At 43.3% G+C, this 18,834-nt stretch overlaps 1 protein-coding gene across 1 annotated transcript in view; it reads right to left on the bottom strand.

Moving 5' to 3' along the window:
* Nucleotides 1-1,582: 1,582 nt before the first annotated feature.
* The window catches only part of LOC104580104 (zinc finger protein 608-like), a 158,164-nt gene continuing 140,912 nt past the window's right edge, over nt 1,583-18,834 (bottom strand). Inside the window, exons 4-9 of the mRNA XM_088529025.1 lie at nt 9,185-9,272; nt 6,251-8,708; nt 4,122-4,539; nt 3,567-3,739; nt 2,479-2,632; nt 1,583-1,708 (exon numbers count right to left, since the gene is read on the bottom strand). Coding sequence (XP_088385151.1) covers nt 1,623-1,708; nt 2,479-2,632; nt 3,567-3,739; nt 4,122-4,539; nt 6,251-8,708; nt 9,185-9,272 — 3,377 coding nt within the window. The 3' untranslated portion in view covers nt 1,583-1,622. The remainder of the gene's footprint in view (nt 1,709-2,478; nt 2,633-3,566; nt 3,740-4,121; nt 4,540-6,250; nt 8,709-9,184; nt 9,273-18,834) is intronic.

The following is an 18,834-nucleotide window of genomic DNA, read 5'->3' as shown; positions in this document are numbered from 1 at the left end:
GGTACTGTCATCCCCATGCCTTCCAAATGTTTATCTTTCACAATACACAATTACAATGAAACAGTGAATACAGTAACATTTTACACTGATGCCTCTTAATAGGAGCTACCAAATAGACATCTACATTGTACCAAAGCGTCCTCACAGTTAGTCTCTTTGAGGGCTTGTGGGAAATACCAGTATGTAAGGGTAAAGGTTCAGGCACACTGATACATAACATTATTTATTTACAACTAGAAAGCAAAAAAGAAAAAAAAAAGTGAGAGAAAAGAAGAAGAAACAAAACAACCTTTTGTAGTTAACACTTTCTAAACATTTCTCCATTACTGTGTAGTTTGCAACTTAGCAGCAGACCCTGTGTGCGATCCTGGTTACTGATACAAAAAAAGAATATATATATATATATTTATATATATATGTGAATATATATATATATGCATATATATATAACAACAGAAGTCTAATTACAGCAACATTTGTTACTCTGTGATAAAATCTGTAATTTACAAAAAATGAAATGACTGTCTTTTGCCTGCCATTAAGGCATTTCAAATTAACACCATGGAACTGATGTCTATAATAAAGCGCTTCCTCATGTAATCCAGTCACATGACAACGTACATTTCCAAACTCATCATTCTCTGAAAAGAGAAAGAAGAATGTTTAAGTCTGGCATTTCCCCTAACATTTTCCCACATCTCAGATACTTTGCGAAATGAGATCTGCACAGCACTCAATCTCACACTGCAAAGAGAACAAGTCACATTCTCACCCCTCTCCCACAAAAGTCAAGAAACAAGCAAACGTATCAGGATTTATCTTCTGACTTCTGAATCCCTGCACTCCTTCAGGTCTTTCAGAGCCAGAAACCTCCTCTCAAGCTACAAGTCTTAGATGGTTACTTGTTTCCAGAAAGACACCAATAACCACAAAGCTTTATAACACTGTATGACACATTACACTGAGACTTAATATGGTGGTGATGAAAGACACCCTACTGTTACAGGTGCACTGGGTTTTTCACTTAAAACAGGGTGATTATTACCCAGAAGGATGTCTCTCCTGTTGGAGGTTGAAGAGTAAATCTTGTTCATGACCTAGTAAATAACTAGGAGGTGAATGCATGGGATTTCTATGTAACTGAAAAATGATGTAACTGCTAATGGATTCCTTAGAAAACCCTCTGAAAATAAAATCAGCAATCCAGATAGATTTGCAGATTACAGAAAAGCATAAGTTTACCTGGTAGTGGATGGATCTTAACTGAACATGACATTTTATCCACTTCTTAAAATCATTTGTATCTTAATTCTATTTCATAATCACTTGCATTTTTTTTCTTAATAATAGCTAAACCTAAAACATATTATATGGAAAAACTCATAAAACAAAATATTTGTTTCCCTTTAATGAGCTACATTATAATGAAAGGAACTAATTCAAAGACAAAATGTCATCTTAATGAGAATAAAGCTACAATTAGCCTCAAAACCCAGCCAACCTTTTCCCTCTCTCCTTAAAAACTGTGTTTTACAAGAAACTGCAGACTTCTGCACTCTAAAAACTATGATTTGCTTTCTCCTCTCTATATTAAGATGTATAATTCAAGATTTGCTGGATATTTACCTTCTTTGTGCAGGAAACATACCAGACACAGATGCCTGAGCAGCCACCTGCTGAGTGGCAACAAGGGCAGCAGAGGTCAATCCTGAAGGAAAGAAGAAACAAAAGAATGTGGATGCACTTCTGGTTTTAATAGATTTTTGTGTTCAGAGAAGGGGAGGAAGAAGCCCTAATGCAAACAAATAAAACAAAGCTGCCATCAGAAAATAGCTTTTAACACTACACAAAAGGGGAATGTCTCAGGGAGCAGTGTTGAGACAGCCCGCCCAGTATGACCAATGTGCCTGCACAGAGTATACTGAATACTCCTTGTTTATAGGCATTTTACATGAATATACAGCATTCTGACTTATTGTATTACTTTCCAAGTACTGCACTCCAGGGTGCTAAATGGTTTGTATGAATTCCTGAATAGAAAGCTCAGAAGAAATAATAGGAAATAATATCAGGAAACAAGGAGAACAAAATGTCACAGTAAATTACAGGAATGATATGCTAGCTGCTCAAAATACAATACTTTCATAATGTCTTACCATTTTTACAGTTTTCCTACTGAATAAACATAATGCACCCCATAAGGCATATGGAATCACTGAATCAAACTAAGAAATTTCAAGACTTTTACATAAGAAAAATAACCACCGAGGCACTGCGTGAACATAATTAATTAATGTCATTCTAGCTACCAATTGTGACAGCACATACTTTGCTGCATGGGAAGAAATCTCCTTTTAATTCAGCTAGAATCCAGGGTTAGAGAAAACCAGTCAAAGGCTGGTATAAAACCCAGGGAGAATGAATCAGGCCTTACTGTGGTGCCAACTCCACCAGGCAAGCTAATCCCTTACTCCTCACCTTGAAATGGGTCATATTGACCAGGTATAAGCGGGTAACCCATTCCAACGTGTGTGTGATGGTGCGTATGGAGATGCCGCTGGCCAAAAGGAGAAGAATGGTCTTGTTCCCTCTCTGCTTCCTGTTCATGCTCAGCTGCAGATTTTTCCACGGACTGACAATAAAATGGTGAAAAAAAAACTGACACGAGAATTTTAAAGGAGAGGAAATTGTAACCAAAATACATTTGCTAATATTACCTGGCAATGACCTTTTAAATTCAGATGATGAAGCTGATTCTCCAGTGTACTGGAGATTTGCACTTGTGCTAGCCCAAAGCTAATGTACCTAGTTATTTCTGGTGTTCTGGTTATATATAATCTGGAAGTTTTTCAAAGCACAGATTTTCAGGTGACACCCTGCAGCATGAAGCCACCACGCTGACCTCTATTTTTGGGCTCCCTTAGGTTTGGCTGACCTGCCAATGCCTGAACATCCTCTTTGGGCTGCTGAGAGCTGATGCAAATAAGTCCTCAGCCCTCTACTGCACACTAGGGAACAAATTTGCCTGAGCAGCAAGAAAACATTTTACAAAATAGAATCACAATCAGTGACTTGCTCACAATTAAAGATAGCACCAACTTATCTGAAAGTAAAATAGCAGTGTTTGTTCCGACACGGAAATATTCAGAAGCAGATGCTGGGAATCTGCTATTCAGTAGATATGCTTTCATGGCAAATCTATTGAGGGGATATAACCAAATCCCATAGCTGGACTTCTTTCTTCATTTTCTATTTTCAAACAAGAACTTCCCATTTAACTGCAACAAACTCTGCCATGCACCAAGAGATATTGCTGAATCTAGGTTTCTGTATGAGTCCACTTATTTAAGTTAGGAAGACTCTATACACAGAACTCTGTTATATGTATCACTTCCAAGTTACACCAAGGAAACATCCAGACTTTTAATTACTTTTACTTTAAGTAGCAGTATAAAGAAGCATCACACATTCATAACTTGATGCCAGACTGGGTGCACATATTAAAATGATATTCTCTAGCCCTCCCCAAAGGTACTGTTCTTCAATAACAACATATAAAGCCTTACAACAGGGGACTTGTTGCAATACTGGCTGGCATGCTGCTGGAGCAAATCCAGTACTTTGGACTCAGTGGTTGATTTCACATTGATGCTTGGGCTGGTATTGACTTTCTCCACCTCTTCTCTCCCTGACATCTTCCCATAAACAGAATAATGAAATCCTGGAGAGAGATAGGCCCCTGCAGGTAAACAATAAATGCCACATCAAGTTACTGTTTTTGCATTTTTGGCTATATCAAGGTATATCTTTAAGTGAAAGAAATAGTAACTATAATGGCTCTGACAGTAAGTAAGTGCTTAGAATATTTTTTACAGGGAATAAACTATCTGTCAGTCTAACAGCAATAGCAAACTGTCAAGGCTTGAGGAAACTGTAGCCAGGATCTCTGACAGTTCGTAAGAGGAACACCTTGTGTTGACTTTCCCTAGTGTAAGCTCAAGCAAAACAAATGTCATCCGCGAAGCTTCCAGCAATGAATAGAAATACTAAAATGCAGACTTCAGTGCTTTTTGAGCATGTAAGTCTTTACCAGTGGGCAAGGCAAGTTTCAGCATACGTACCAGGATAGCTGTGCATGAGGACCGGAGAGACAGCGCGATAGGCTGGGTGGTTGGGATCGTACATATGTGGATAAGGATAAGCATGCAAGTACTGGATATATGACTGATGCTGACTCATTGGTGAAGAAACTGCCACTCTAGCACCCCGAGAGTCCTTCCAATTTACAGGAGTCCTTTGGTCATCATTTTTTATCTTGTTCTCATCCACTGATTGAGAATCAGAACGCTTGACCTCTTTAGGCTCCTCTTTAATGCTTGCTAATGAGACAGGAAGGCTGGGCAGGGAGCTTTCCTTGTTACGTGTTTTTCTTGGGCTGTCTTCTTTTAACTTTTTCTCACAATCAAGTTCTTCAGATTTTTGCTGATCAAGATATTTGGACTGATAGACATAATGATGCCATGCTTGTGAATCTGGGTCCTAACACAGAGGAGAAAAAATGTTCTGAATTTAAAATGTTGAAATAGGATAGCAATATTTCCCATGTTTTGGTTAATGTATTTTTAATAGCTGTTTTAATAACATTTATATTACACAGAGGAGAGGTATGCTTGCTAGAGAGAGCCTTGCGCTCCAATTCAAAACAATATTATCATGAAAGAGTAAGAGACTTATCAAAATGTTATTCAGTTGCTTATTTTTATATCCTCCATCATACCTTTAACTAGTTTAATCATGCATGTATGCATTGTATTGAAGTTCTGCAACTACACTACACATAAAACATTTTAATTAAAACCCACTGAGAGATTTTCCCACTAGAGAGCAAAAAATATCTGTGAGCCACAAAATTACAGCTGCCTAATGATATGTCAGAGCACTCAGATTACCTGGGATAATGAACCTGAAAAACTGATCTAGATGGAAAGATGCTTGTGCTGCCTCTGATGCAGCAAACACTGATGCATCAGTGGAATGCCAGGCATGTGGGCAGACTCCTGCGTCTGATAGACAGTCTTGTTTGAAGTGCATAAAATGACATGCACATTAAGTATTTACAGGATCAGGACCACAAGGTTTAAGGAACAAGTACAAGATATAAAAATATATCTTTTTGCATGCATAACATGTTATCTAGACCAGACCAGTTTATAAACCTTGTATAGAAGTAGGTAGGTGTGTTCTTTACAAAGCTACATCAGATCAGGACTGAACAACCACAGGAAGTTTTGTTTTGTTTTGTTTGTTTGGGTTTTTTTTTTAATGCAAGCTATGCAAGGGCTAATTCCAAACACCATCTCCAACAGTTCTACATCATGGGAGAAAATGGAAACATAAGCACAGAACTAGATGCCTGGATGGTCTGGTTCAAATACTTATTTGAATCAGCAGAAATCTCCTGCTCGGACCCGCACCATTCCACTTCCTTTATAGCTCCCAGCTCCCCTTGCCTGACCCCAGCGCCTCTTGAAAGACGGCCTGTTAGGGTGAAGTCTAGCACGTACCGCACACCACAGCGTGAAAGCATTTGACATTGAGGCTCTGGCTTCGAGCACAGAGACAGTAACATCACCTCCGCCGAAGGAAATCCAACATCAAGGAAGGTCAGCATGAGCCACTGGATGAAATTCTGGTTCTGCTGAAGTCAATGGCAAAACTAACACTGTAGGCCACTAGGGGCTGGGGTTGGTTGAGGAAGGGAACTTAAATGTTTTGAAAATGTCTCCTTGGGTTAAGATAAAGAGTCAAGCTTCAAGCCAACTCTTCAAAGAATCAGCTCACCCATCAAACTTTCAAATCTACTTCAAGTCCTCTCACAATGAAAGCTGATTATTTTGCTTCAAATTCCTCATTTCTTAACCAAGCAAATTACTTGGAATTTACATCTAAAAGACAAATCTAATTCTATTTTATTCTTGCACGCAATTTTAAATAGTCTAGTGGTGTCTTAAGCCTGGATTCTGCCACCACCATGATAGATAGTTTTATTTTTCCTTGTTTCAAGCAGCTCAACAGAAAAGCCTGTTCATTTATTCACCAACTACAGTACTATCCAGCAAGAGAAAAAAAAGGATGGCTGCACTTGTTTAGCTGCAAAGTTAAAAAGACCGTAACAAAATCAGGGACAAAATCTCACACGATTTAAGAGTAAATCATCAAGACACCTACACTGCATTTCCTGTGATCTTACCTGTTTAAATCTGCTGTTTGGATCTACTCCTGTCTGCTTCATGGAGTCCATAACCAATTTCATCTCCGCAGCCTCTTTTATGAGCAGGTGGTTTTCCATTTGCTTGGCTTTTAAACTGTCAGTCTGAAGCTGCTGATGATGATTGGAGAGGATCTGCAATTTGCTCGTCTCCTCACCTTTTTTAGGGACTGATGGCCCTATTTTAGTGTTATTTTTGCTCACCTCCGGAGTTGAAAAGGCCTTTGAAATTGTAGCAGATGGGATATTCTGCTTATTATCATCCTTCCCTATTTCCTTCAAGGGGGCCACATTCTTCCTTTCACGGTCTCTTCCAGTTTGTGCCATTTTCTGTTCTGCTAGTCTCTGGTCCTCATAGTATTTTTCATATTGCTGACTGTAAGCAGGGTTGGAGGCCATTAAGGACTTTTGGTTCATATAGAGTCCATAAGCATACTGGCCGTAATAAAGTGACTGGGCAAGTGCAGGGTGTCTTTCTTTTATTACTGACTGATGTTGCAGCTGCAAATTAGAGGAGCCAGTTTCATTCCTCCTGGAGACCAACAGCTCGGTCTTCTCTTTCTTCTCAGCCTCTTCCTTGGCCTCTTTTTTGATCTTCATCCCCTGTAGAGTGCTACTGTTCCTGGCCGCCGCGGCACTGACCTGTCCAGAGTGCATGTAACTTGGAGAATGATAGGGATCGTAGCCATGGTAATAGGGAGAATGGGACTCTTTTGCTTGAACCGACTGTGCCATGGTTGCAGAATGCCCTTTCACGATGCTGTCCTTACTAGAAATAATGTCTGACGGAGAGCTCGCCTTTGACCTCATGCCCTCTGACCGGCTGTCAGAGCTACCATCATCGGCCACATCAGAGATATCGGAGTAAGCAGGGCTGTTGGTTTTCGTGGCCGCGCTGTCTGCCCCGTTTTGTGTCAACACGTGCAGTGGCGCCAGTGAGGACTGCCCATTGGCCAGTGTGCTGCACTCCATGCAGGAGGCGCTGCCGATGGACAGGCTGGGCGCGTTGTCTGTGAACGTGTAAACCTTATCGGCCTCGGCCTTGATGCTCACCATCCTGCTCTCCTGCGACTCTGACAGCCCATTGGCTAACACCTCGTTCTTGTTGAGATGGTCCTTTAAAAAATGGCCGGATAAATCCTTCCCGGAGCCCTTTAAATCCTCCAGCTTTCCCAGCTTGGAATCCACCTTCGGGCTCCCAGTCTCCTTGCTTTCTTTGTCCTTTAGCTTTCTCTTCTCCTTTTTCTTTTTGTCTTTGAGCGACACGAGAGCTGGGTTGACAGTGCTTGGCTCTCCCATGATGGCGGGCTTTGGTTGAATAGGTTTTAGTGGAGGGCTCTTTGGTGTAGCCTGAACAACAGTCATCGTTAGACAGGGCAGTCCCGGTATTGTCTGTGTTGTGGTGGTTGTAAAGGCCGCAGTAGGTATCGCTATCAACTGGGGAGGAGTGGGTGCTGGTGCTGGGGCGATAGGCCTGGCTGTTTTCAATTTGAAAAGATTTTTATCCACTTTGCAGTTATTAGCTTTTTTGCCTTTGTCTTTATCACCCAAACCTTGTTTGTCTATGAGCCCTTCGGCCTCCAACTTGGGCATTTCCGTCTGCAAACCGCGGTCTACTACCGAGCAACTGTCCAGAGTGGCTGCTGTGTTAGAAATTACCGTAAGGCTGTTCAGTTCACCATTCAGACCCTTCTTTTTGCCCAAATTCTTGCCAGTTTTGGAATTGATAACCGAACTGAGGCCATTGCTAGTCAGCTCCCTCTTTCCCTTGTGGGTCCCTGGGGTGGTGATGGAGGAAGGAGACATCGGTGCTTTTAGCGGATAAAAGCTGGACAAATTTGTGCTTAGCCTGCTACATTCAAGTGCCACATTACTCAGTGCTTCCTCGCAGTCTGAAATTTTGTCTTCGTTGTCAGGCTCAAACTCCAGTTTGTTTTCTGTGTCTAAATGTGTGTGAGCCTGGTGGTATCGCAGTCCATTAATGTGCTTGTACTTTTTGTTGCAGTTGGGGTGAGGACAGTCAATCAGCACCAGGGAAAAGCAGCCTTGGTCCAAAAACGTGGTCTCGGGCTTTCCTGGGGTGTTGGTGGTGGGAGTGCTTCTAGAGTTAGTATGAACACGTTTTCCTGATTTATTGTCCTCTGAACTGGATTTCAAATCTAGCTCCATGGGAGGCTTATTTTTCCTCTTGTTGGTGGATGAGGGGCTGGCTTTGACATCGTCGACAGCGCAGTTTGGAGGTGTCCTGCGCCCGCTCAAGTTCATGTTGCCCCTCCGTCCCTTCCCATTGGCACTGCCACGGTTCTTGCCCTGGAGTCCTCTGGATTCTGTGAAGCTCGCGTCACAGTCGGGTACGGCCACAGCTGTGGCGGACCTGGCCCGCTTTCCCCGGCCCCGGCCTCCCCTCATTTCCAGGTCACTTGTTGGCAACTCACAAAACCTATATAAACAAGAGCAGGTGTCATCAGCAGGAGCTGCGAACTAAATAAATACTGCAACACCGCTTCTTGTAACAGGGCCTTCAGCCATGTTAAAGAAAGGATGTGCTTCCAAATGAGAACATTGTGGTCTTAAAGGAAATGTCAGTAAAAAAAAAAGGAAAGAAGGAAAGAAAATCTAATTAGAACAACAGAGAGAAAATGTTTCCAAACTTATAAAAATGCATTTTTATTAATTCCCCTTTGATTTACTTCCATGTACTTCCCCTCCCCTCTCAGAAAGACCAAAAAAAGGAAATAAAAACACTCACCCTAATGTCCCCACTTTCCAGGTGGAACAGAGAATTATTCATCTCACTGATTCATGTTTTCAATTACACTCAGTTGGTTTTCATTAATCTCTGTATAGTTTCTTGACAGGGATGGAGAGGGAGGGAGAACGCAGTGGTGCGAAGCCAGGCACAAAATGCTTGCCTACCTGGGAGGGGCCCAGTCATGCTTTGTGCAGTCCAGCAATGTTCCCACGTAGGTCTTGTTCCTCCATGTAACATTTACCACCAGAACACCTGTCAGTGGGAGAAAAACAAAGAATTATTGTTCTGACTGCAATAATAAAGGGAGTTTTTTTTTGTTTTGTTATTTTTTTTCCCAAACACACACAACGTGAGAGTTTTATTCTCCTTCACTTTCAAAACCTGTGATCTGTCCTCTTCCTTTTTTCTGCTTTCAGTGACCTCAAGCTGAAACCCACAGGAAAGCAAGGGAGCAAGAATGAACAAGGGTGTGTGCATAACCGTTTGCGAGTGGGTGTGAGGGAGCCCATATACCCGTGTGTGACTGTGTGAGCGTGTGCAATCAAGATATAGCTGACAGAAGGAAATGGTTTTTACCATGTCCTGCTGTAAAATGGCAATGCTCACCTCTCAATTTTGCTATTATTGCACATAATTGCTTTTGCTTGGCAACCAGTCAGCATAAACTGAGCACCAACTACAGTGTTTAAATGGAATCTGCTTTGCTTTAAACAATATAATGACACTTATATTTATTTGAAATTGCATATATCCAAACACACACATATATAGGCATTGCAAGTGTTGTCCATCAGAGACAGATGGGAATGTGTATTATCCGCTTTGCCTTCTCCTCCGTGGAAAGGGAGGGGTTTAAATGAGAAACTGCAACCTTATAATAAAGATAAGAACCAAAACACAAATATTTAGAAAGAGGACTACTTTTAAAAAATGCATTGTGTCATGCATTTGCTTTTCCATTTAAGACTTCTGTTAAAACATAAATACATCTGCCCACCTTGGCAGGCTTATTGCTTTATTCAAACCATCTATGTAAAATGCGTACATGGTAAAGATGTCTTAAATATAATTAAGAAAGGGGATGGTCAGCCAAACATTTTCAGACTCCCCTCAAATTCAGTTTCAAAGAGATAATTTATCACCATGTTTATGAACTAGGCAACATAGTTACCCCTTTAATTCACTAGCTACCACGGATAGACGCCAGGTAAATGTTCTTGAGTCTTTCAGAAGAGGCACTCAAAGGAGAGATCTTCCCACTTGGCCCAAGGAAGACACCAGGTACAAAACACCAATTTACAAGAGGCAGAAGACACTGAATCACAGCCATCAGCCCTGCGACTTGCTTCTCTTCTTCGCTCCTGTGTCCTAGCTTCAGCTTTTCCACAATGGATGGATATAATACTGGCACAGTGCTAAAGTGTTTCCTGATGGTATGATTTCTATTTTTTTCACCTCCTCTCTGCTGCACCAAGGTAAAACACATAACCAACAGCTTATTTCCTAGGGGGCCTTTTAACAGCAGGGAAGTATTTGAAATGCTGGTAGCAGAAGCACACGGGAAGAAGGGATTTCCTTAAAGTTTCTCAAGAGCAGAATTGAAAGTTATTTGCTGTATGGTTTTAAGTTGCCATTACAATGAGACAATGGTACCAAAAAAAGGGGGTGGATCACAGTCTAAGGGATACCAGATAAAAAATCACCTTCCAGTCAAGGCCAAACCCAGGCTTGCAATACGGAAAAGGACTAAGATGAATGGATACACAAGGGGAATCAAGATGAAGTTTATTTTTATGATCTATGCCACTCTCGTTGTCTGGAAAAAAAATGCAATTTTATTACTGCCCCCTTCAAATGATACCAGATCCCTGGAAAAACAGAGGAGGGGGGGAGAAATATGCAGCGTTTTCCCGGTGGCAGCTTCGCACCTGTCACCGCACAGCTGGGCAGGGTGCGCAGTGGCCCTTGCCTCGGGCAGGAGCCATGCAAATAATGCAGGTGCCTTGCCTCCACTCACCTTGTGCTGGGACTTACTTCAACCTTCCGCACCTGTGGAGGAAGTGCTCAGCCAGCCTCGAGGGGTCGCATCAGCAGCCGTCAGGTACCGCGCCTCTGTTGGGTGGCGGGGGCAGGAGAAGGGGCAGCGCCTGACCAACGGCCACAACTGCCCCCTGCCACCACCCCGGCATGGCACTGGGCCACAGCACCCCGCCACTCAAACCTGAGGAGTGGACAACATGGTGGCCTCTGGTGCAGAAGGTGATGTATCAATTTCCTTGAGTACTCAAATCACGGCGTGTTTTGTAACCCCTAAACCTACTTGCATGTGTGGGTCAACACACAGAAGGAGGATGAAAAGCAAACATGCCAGGGGAAATGATTGTGAGGAGCAACCTGATTTCTCCAGTGCCCCCAGCTAAATGCCCACCTGCCATTTGTGTACCAGAGCACTGCATTAAAATAGTGTTCCTCTGGTCACCCCGATGCATTCCTCCCACTCTAATAGCTTGGCTGATGTGGCTCCCTACTGCCAGGAGTGAAAATTTATGGGTGTTTTCCATCCCTGAAGCCCCCTAGGTCAAACAGCCCACCTAATAAATTTCCCTAATGAACAGCATATCACTCAGCCACAGGTACAATTTCACAGAACAAGCAGTGAAGGGAGCTCATTTAATTTATTAAATCTATTATAGAAATGGGTCAAAAGAATAGAAGACCAACCCCCTAAGGAAACCCCCAATTAGGAGGCAAATTAGAGCAAAGCACTGGAATGCACAAAAGGGAGAGCAGAAAGATGCTAGATGCACCTAGAAAAGAAGGACTACCCTTGCTGCACCCAGGCAGGATGTCCTGTTCACATTTCTCTGTTTCAAAATATTTGTCCTTGGCACAAAGCTCAAGTGAGTCTGCTTCAAAACAAGACTCTCTCCTGGGATTACTTTCCAGGAAGCAGTATGCAAGTAATGCTGCAGCAGTCTTCAGCACATATCCGAGTAATGCATCTGAACACACACTGCAGGTAGTCACAGACCCGCTAGTCCTTCACCAATTCTTTCGCAGCCCTCCTGTGTGTATGTGTGTTATCACTTGCAGTACCAAACCACACTGAGGCTGTATCAAGCTGTAAGAAATCTTTGTAATGAGGAGGGGTGGTCCTATTCATTAGGCTACATGCCCTGTAATAATCATTTATTTAGAGTTGTCTCAACAGGAGAGAGAAATGGGGAGACAATCGGAGGAACCCACAGGTTTCATACCACCTGAATACAGAAATGCATTTTCACATAAAAACAAACAATCAAACAAAAATAACCAATACTGCAGAATGGAAAAAATAACACATCACACACACACAACCAACCACACACAAAACAAACCACAGATGCTTGTCATACAGTGTATCTAAGGGTACTTGGACTCTAGCATTACAATTCAAGAAAACTGTCTAAAATCCTAAATTAAATCAGCCAAGAACAAGAAATCACCTTTTTAATATTTCAAAAGCTGCTACTCATACTGCTCTTATTACTGAGGAACAGATAGAGCAACCAGTAAACATATGCTCAAGGACTGTCAAACACAATTGAGTGGAAAAAGGAGCCTGTGTCTTGACAAATAAGGGAGTTGTTACTCCACATTCTTTAGCAAGCAAGACTAGGGAGTACAGGCAGGGAGGTCGTGCTGTGCGTATGTGATACGCACACGAGTGTAGCTGACTACACCTGGGGAAAAACAGGAGAGGGGCAGAGAGCCCCTTATCAACAAATTGTTATGAGAAACCCCAGAAGAGAATGCACCCAAGGACATATTTTTGCTGCTGTTGCTGGTATATTATGAGAAAATACAGACAAAACAGTAGGTGTTACTGGGCCATCATGAGAGAATACAGACAACACTGGTTGAAGACAAAGATAAGGACCACCGTATCTTCAAGGAACTGTCTGAAACTGAGCAGTGGGACCAAAACAGGCCCTTCTGAGCCAGAATGGGGCTATATATGGAGGTGAGTTCTGCGATGTCATCAAGTGGACATGGAAAGATGACCACCAGGGGTCTCAAAAGACCACCAGAGACCACCAAAGGGACAGATGGCTGAACAAGCCATCCTGGCTCTGGTACCAGTAAAAAGGATTGAGCTCCCAGAGGTAAGGCCTAAATATAGTGAGGCAGATAAGAAATTAGCAGCTACACTAAATGCAACATTCGCTATGTGAAGGATGGTTAGTGACCCCAACGAAAAAAAATAGTGTTCCTCAGCCAATAATGACCGAGATTGTGGAAAGAAAACACAAAGAAACTCATTGGGGAAGTGAGGCTATGATTTCTAGTTTAGTAAATTCAGTTGTCAGCGTGGGAAGGACAGGAATGGTAAAATCTTACTGCAAAGTGCCCCCTACGCCTCAGAAATAACCCAATGAATAGAAAGAGGCCTCCCCCAGGAATTATTAAACAGGGTAATTCCCCTGGGGACTACCGGCAGATCGATTTCTCAGAGCTGCCAAGACAAAGTAGTTACAGGTATCTCTTGCTGATAATTGACACCTTTTCAGGACCTTTCCCTGTCACACCAACAAGGCACTAGAAGTAATCAAGGTGTTACTGAAAGAAATCATACCCAGGTTTGGTGTTCCAGTAGGGATATCCTCTGACCGAGGTCCTCATTTTGTGGCTGATATAGTACAACAGCTTGGGAAGGTTCTCGGGATTAAATGGGATCCACGTACTCCCTGGAGACCTCAGTCAAGTGGGAAGGTGGAGAGGATGAATCAAACTCTTAAACTACAATTTAGTAAAATATGTCAGGAAACTTCAATGAAGTGGTGTATTGGAGATGAAAATTTCTGTGATTTGTAGAGTCATAACAATCTCCCATGGGAAGCAGAGGCCAGACCTTGAGAAAAAAAGGCTGTTTGCCTGCCTAGGCTGAGCGATAAGGCAGCTGCTCAGCCCGGTCCACAGGCAGCCCCCCCAGAAACCTGTTGAAGGCATCCACTTGGCTGGGCTTGTAGCCAGCTTAACCACAGAAGTCCTCCAAACTAGCTTTGGAGACCAAAACACCTGGAAATGAGGAAGAAGAGGAAGAAGGCAGGACCCTCGAATTGAGGGCTGGGACCCCTGACTGGTGTGCGCGCCTGCGCACCCGGCGGGGGGGAGAGTTGCGCAACCAGAGGCGGAGTTTGTCTGCCCCCTCAGCCTGCCTCCTGGGTCGTACTGACCCTATGTGCCAGGATGCACCGGGCATAAAAGTGGACAGTGCGGAGAGAGCCAGGGGGAGAGGAGAAACTCCTAACTCTGAGGCCTGTGCTGTCTCCCTGGGAGCCGGTCAGCAACTCTCTCTCTCTAATCTGTCAGCTCGAGAGGATGTTCGGGTCCAGATCGGCAGGTATCACCTCGTGAGTAGTTATCCATACTTTCCTTCTTTGATGTGCTTTCTCCTGAATAAATGCTCGATGTAGTCGCCTCGTTCTGGCGTGATTATTGCCGAATCCCAAGCCCATCTGGAACAAGTGGCTACAGGCTTTACCATTAGCCGTCCTGAGAATCAGGATCCAACCTAATGCAAGAAATAAAATTAGTCCATATGAATTACTATATGGGAAGCCTTATCAGGCACCAGAACTTCCTGGAGAAATGCACGTAAAGGGTATTACAGACTTGCAGTTGCACTTAATCTCTTTAGGAAAGACTTTGGCAACTCTTCGGCGGCACATCGCCCTGATGGGATCCCTCGCTCTCCATACTCCGGTGCATCCTTATCAACCAGGAGATTTCATCTACGTGAAAGCCTGGAGCTCAGAACCGCTGAAGAAGTGGAAAGGACCTTTCCAAATACTCTTGACAGCCCACGCTGCAGTAAAGGTAGAGGATATTGAACCGTGGGTTTGTTACACAAGGGTAAAAGCGGCCCCAGGATACTAGTGCAAACGTACTGAGGACACCTTGCGTATGATATTGCAAAGGATTAAAAACTGAACATCTAGGGAAGCTATGAAATCTCCAGAAAAGGGAACCGTCATATTGTTAGACTTAATATTGACTATATTATGGGGGGTGGGGAGAGGACAGAATTGGATTGAAGGGATTATTAAATTTAAATTCAATCACACAACAACAGTATGGAAAGATGTGAGCAGAGGGAATCATGCTACTATAATCATAATAATTGAAGACTTTAAGGGAGAACGAAGTGGGTTTGAGATATGGTGGTCGGAGGAATCAGATCTGGACTACTGTTGCCACGCAGAATCGGGAAAACTTTCCTTCTATTTAGATGGAGGAATAGACAATAAGTACCATGATCATTTAGAAATTCACTTTAGAAGGATAAGAGGGTTATGGTGTATGGCCCAGCATCAATCTCCAAAGGAGTCTTGTATCTCTATTAAGATGAGGCATCCAAGAATTGAAGCTACTTGAACTAAATACATATATTGGACTCAGAATGATACAGGAGATCCCCTGCATTATGCTCATTACACATATCGCTCTGGCCATCTTCAAAGGGCTTCCTCTCCCTTACACAGACAAAAGAGAGGTTTAGGAACAATAAATTGGGAGAATAACATGGTAATGAGCATAGTGAAAGGATTTGGAAGAATGAACAGGCTTTTAAGTGTTACAGCCTGCCTCCCTATACCTCACTCAGCAGCGGATCCCTTGCCTTGGGGCATAATATCAATAAGTATGATAGATCTCCTAAAATTGGATAACATAACAGAAGCCCTAAGAAGAGCAAATGCAACCTATTATCTGGATAAAGAGAACAAATTTAGGCAGAGAGGAAGTGATGCATTGCAGGATCCAACGCTATGGAGGAAAGGAGATGACAGAACTGCTTTTGGGCATCAACAGAGCTCCTCCTGCCCAAGAGGCTCAAACCCACTAGAAGCTCCTTTCCTTGAATGGGTGGCTGAACATGCAGGAGAACAGGAAGTAGCGGAGCTTCTAACTTTGTGTGTCACGCATAACCACACTGTTCCTGGTGTGTCACAATCACCAGAATGCATTTTTTTTTTTGAGGAAAAGCCCCATAACTTGGGCAAAGAGATTACAAGGAAAATGGAGATATATCCCCCCAGTTAATTGGTGTTTTAGATGGGGAGATACACATAGATATAATTATACCAAGTCAGGATGGAATTTCACTAGAGAGGTCACATGTAATATCACCCAAACCCAGTGTGAGAATGCAAGCCTGCCTTTTGCTATTAGACAGGCTTTTAAAGTGCAACATATTTGTAAGAATGAAATTCAAGGATGCGATAAATTCAGCATTCCAGCACCTGGGTACAGTGTGTGGGTCCTTGGAGATGGGCTATGGACCATGCAACTGTCATATACTAATGTAAGTATCCCAGTGACTCTGGGATTGCTTACATTATGCCCAACTTGGAAAAGAACACCTATTAAGCCCCAATATTGGGGAAAAATTAAAAGGGCCCCTGAGAATGAAGATGATTGGCAGGGACCCAGTACTTCTGTTAAAATTGCCTGGGGTCTACAAAGTCTTTTAATACCTGGGGTCATGGCTTTGGAAAACAGACTTCTGCTTGAAAATCTTACATGGCAGGTAGAAACATCAGAAAAAGCAACGGAGAAAGGGTTTTCACAGCTTAACAATCAGAATCAGGCAAATACAAGGATGACACTTCAGAACCGCCTTGCCCTAGATTTTTTTCCAGCTAAAGAGCATGGAGTCTGTGGGTATCTGAAGTTAAATTCAGATCACTGTTGTATTCATATTCCTAATGTCACTGAGGACCTTAATAAGCACATATATTAGATTCAAAAGGTGGCCCGACAGGCCCAAGACCTTAGAAAGGATATGGAAACAACATGGTTAAATAAACTTTTAGAGGAAATAGGAGAGAGTTCTCTCAATGGATGGTTCTCGTCTTTGCTACGGACTATTTTGATTTTAATAATTCTTATAATTGTGCGGAAAATCTCGCTGTCAAGAACTGAATGTCCAAAAAGTAGACAGAGGAGTCCTAAAACTTTATTCGAATAAAGGGAGAGTCTACCGGGCATATCCCTGTGGGGTGTCTCGATTTGCTGGAGGATGCAGCGCCCCTTTTATTCTAATTTCCCGACCGAGGGATGCCCTCTCCTTTTCCCCATTGGCCAAGGTACTCAGAAGTTACAGCCTTCCCGGCCCGCCTACGCCAAACTCCTGCCTCCCGCCATCTGCTCTCACCTAAGGTCACCTGACTCCTTTGTCCCCCTTGCTGAAGAATATGGGGGAATTCCCTTATTTCCCTTATTTTTAAAGGCCCCCAACTCTTGGCAGGTGCTCTTTTGTCCCACTCACTCATGGCTCCGCTCGGTCTCCCCCCTCCCTTTGTCCTGCTCTTCAGCCAGACTGTGGGGGAATCCCCTTATTGGCGAATACAAAAACTTGAGCATTCTGCTCATAATTATAACTTGTGTGATAGTTCAGTGTTGTCCATCACTTATGGTGTGCTGTTCTCGCTAGTGTTGCAGGAGGAAGTGAAGGTATTACCGGAATTATGCAGTCTAAGTGCAGTCCAAGTGAGACTCCCAAAGAGACCTTACTTTGGAAGTCTCAAAGCGGGAAGCTGCTGTAAGAAACCCCAGAAGAGAATGCACCCAAGGACATATTTTCGCTGCTGTTGCTGGTATATTATGAGAAAATACAGACAAAACAGCAGGTGTTACTGGGCCATCATGAGAGAATACAGACAAAACAGCAAACGCTGGTTGAAGACGAAGATAAGGACCACCATATCTTCAAGGAACTGTCTGAAACAGGGCTATGGGACCAAAACAGGGCCTTCTGAGCCAGAATGAGGCCATATATGGAAGTGAGCTCTGGGACGTCATGGAGTGGACACGGAAAAATGACCACCAGGGGTCTCAAAAGACCACCAGAGACCACCAAAGGGACAGAGGGCGCATGCGTGCGAGGGTGGGGTATATTGTAATTAGTTCCAGGAAATAGAATGATTATGTATGATCATTCCAAGAATTTAATGCATATGTAGATAATAGAGAAATAAAAGCTTTAGCAAACGCACCTTAGGGCAGGCACGATAGATGGAGCTATCCCCCGTGCACCCAGTGCTGCAATAAAGTGAATGCCTGCTTCTTAATACTACATTGGTGTTAAGAGGTTTATTCCCGGTTTTCGGTGACAAAAATGACTGACCAGAGAGGGGGAACATATCAAGAAGCAACATATCTTAGACAGGCCGAGAAGTCTGTAACTTCTGAGTACCTTGGCCAATGGGGAAAAGGAGAGGGCGTACCTCAGTCAGGAAATTAGGATAAAAGGAGGCTGCATCCTCCAGCAATTTGAGAGACCCCACAGGGGTATGCCCCAGTGGACTCCTCTGTCTCCTTTTTGGACATTCGGTTCTTGATAGCAAGATTTTCCACACAACTGGGGGCTCGTCCGGGATCCTTCCACCTTCTGGGAACGGCAGACGGCAATCAGGGTCGATGGCGCACCTCACCAAAGCTTTTGATGATCAACTCCCTCCGACGGCAGCCAGCACTGCACGACTGATTGAGTTCCTGAGACTGTCGGGAGACAGACAAGCAGGGGATCAGGGGGGTCTGCAGGTAAGACTCGGGGGGGGAACTGTCCTTAAGTAGTCTGGTGGAAAGGACTAGGTCCGATGGAAAGGAGCCCTAGGTACCACCAAAGTGTGATGGAAGGGACTACTAGGTCCAACTGGAGAAAAAAACAAACAAACAAACAAACAAACAAACAAAACACTGAAATCACACCAGTGAGTAATATGGTGACAACAGGTAGTAATGTAGTAATGGTAAAAGATGACCAGAGTGG

This window comes from Tinamus guttatus, unplaced genomic scaffold (genome assembly GCF_059628265.1).
Source record: "Tinamus guttatus ecotype Peru unplaced genomic scaffold, ASM5962826v1 Tinamus_guttatus_pri_ptg000322l, whole genome shotgun sequence".
NCBI classification, from domain to species: Eukaryota; Metazoa; Chordata; class Aves; order Tinamiformes; family Tinamidae; genus Tinamus; species Tinamus guttatus.
Note: the sequence above shows the minus strand (reverse complement) of the source record. Positions and strands in the feature narration are given on the sequence as shown.